Raw genomic sequence first — 2,251 nt, forward strand, 5'->3', positions numbered from 1 at the left:
TCGGTAAAATTGAAACTGAGCTCCCACCAGTTTTAGATCCATCAAAACTAGATTATGATTTGTTTTTTAAGAGGTAATCCATCAGTTTTAGAATCATCAAACCTGGAACATGATTTACTAACTAAAAAACAGTTCATTCTGTTTTTCATTTCTTTCTTCTGTCGCTTTCTCGTCCCATCGCCAGTAGATGGCCGCCTCGCCGTCTGTCGCCCGGGAGCCAGGCCGCGCCTCACCAACGGCCCTTGCCGATACGAAAGCAACAGATGTCAAGAGAATTTACAAGGCTTAAATCTAGTATTCAATGCATGCGTCGTTTTATAGATAATATAGCAAGGATAACCATGTCTCAACACCAATTGCACTTTCAACCAAGATAAACAAAACTGCAATCTTATAACCAGGCTTACTACTCTTAAAACAGGGTCACAGAAGTTCAAACATAGCACAAATTCCAAGACACCAAAGACCATACAAGAGCCCACCAAGAACGCTAGGGCTTCAGCGCAGCCTCCTGGCCTCCCTCTCGGACTCGAGCAGGGTGAGGATGTCACCCTCGCGAACGGGCCCCTTGACATTCCTCATGATGAGCCGGTTCTGGTCATCCAAAAACTTCACTCTGACCTGGGTCACCTGACCCCTGGAGCCGGTCCTGCCCATCACCTTCACCACAACAGCAAGCTTCACCTGGGTGTCCATGCTGCATTAATAGAAAGCATTTGTCAGTAATCAAGGTGAACCATATGCTTTGATCACATAGTTCATTTTAACTGCACTGTCACATGGTTTGTTGCTACTGGAGCTTTGTGAACAGAAACTGACAAACAAATTAACAGGATTACATGCACATGAGAAAACCATGAACACAACACGCACTATCTGGTATCCAGCACATTGTGTTTGTGGTATGAAGAGAAGTTAACTTAAGGGCATGTACAGTGGAGAGACACCAAAACGGTTCTCCAAGCAAAGGAGACAACTAAGAGACTCTATTGTACAATGGAGTGTCTATAAACGTAGTCTATTAATAAATACAGAATTAAATGTATTTGTATAGCATCAGATCGATAGAACAGACGACAAATTCGTACAGTGGGAAGTGAGGCGTCTGTTGTTACTTGGTTTACGAGCCAGAGGCGTCTCTTCACGGAGAGACGGCTCTAAGATTATTTTGCAAATAACCCCCTAAAACACCTTAAGAGCCCCCACATTAAACACCACTGTACATGCCCTAATGCATCATCTAGCACAATGGCAGCGTAAATACTATCACCTTGCTGGCACGAATCCATATTATAAATATTACCATGCATTGGAGAGGTAAAAAGAATGAACTTGAGTGTTTCCGCAATAATGTTTCGTTTACTAGGTTATCAAGCAAAAGCAAGTCAATATTGTCGAGTCACTGAGCTAAGGGATAAGTGTTGGTCAGCATGCTTGTAATGTTCACTCAAGGACCCTCTTAGGTTGTACCACAAAGTAGGATCACAGCAAAAATCGACCCACACGATCACTAGTTTAGCAGTCGCACAACATCCAACATAACAAACGAAGTAATCCGGTGATACTATGCCCAAAACATCGATGTTTAGTTCCACAACACTTGAAATACATATTATTCTAGAACAAATATGAGTTATTCATGATGTTTAAATAGACTAACATACAGATCAGTTTCATTCACGGAGGAATCTAAAACCTAGGATACTCTTCAAGGTTGTACCACATAGTGTCTACGGATCACATCAAAAAGGAAGAACAACACACGAGAATAGTCACACAGCATCAAACAGAAAAAATTTAAAAAATCGAGCTACTAGTCTCATGCATCGCATACTATGTGGAACCAGAACAAGCGCCTAAGACCAGAGGATTCAGAACGCTCACACATGAATCAAGCCATGCAAACAGGAAACGTTTAAGGGGGGATGGATGGAGACAGAAGAGTCGCACCTCTCGCTTCACGCGTGGACGGAAGCCGACGAGCTCTCAGTCACGCAAGGCGAGCTGGGGCGGCGGCGGCGCTAGGACAGAACACTGGATGAGGAAGGAAACCCTAGGTCCGCGTTGGTTCATTTTATAGTAGGCGAGGGTAGAGCGGTTGAGTCGAGACCGCCGTGGACCCGCGCGTTGGGCTAGACCACCCGCATGGTGGAGGTGGGTGGGTCTACAAGAGTGGGCTGGGCCGAGCAGTGGAGCGCAGATGACGGCCTGTTACGGCAAACGAAAGACTGGGGGCCGTGCGCCGGCAGCG

The 2,251-nt window shown here is 45.3% G+C and overlaps 1 protein-coding gene across 1 annotated transcript; it reads right to left on the reverse strand.

Moving 5' to 3' along the window:
* Nucleotides 1-294: 294 nt before the first annotated feature.
* On the reverse strand, nt 295-2,047 carry LOC100281083 (40S ribosomal protein S28). The gene is given in 2 exon segments (NM_001154002.2): nt 295-697; nt 1,951-2,047. A coding segment is annotated over 1 exon segment (198 nt). The 5' UTR covers nt 697; nt 1,951-2,047; the 3' UTR covers nt 295-498.
* Between the last annotated feature and the right edge of the window lie 204 nt (nt 2,048-2,251).

The sequence above is a fragment of the Zea mays genome, chromosome 1, assembly GCF_902167145.1.
Source record: "Zea mays cultivar B73 chromosome 1, Zm-B73-REFERENCE-NAM-5.0, whole genome shotgun sequence".
Taxonomy (NCBI): domain Eukaryota; kingdom Viridiplantae; phylum Streptophyta; class Magnoliopsida; order Poales; family Poaceae; genus Zea; species Zea mays.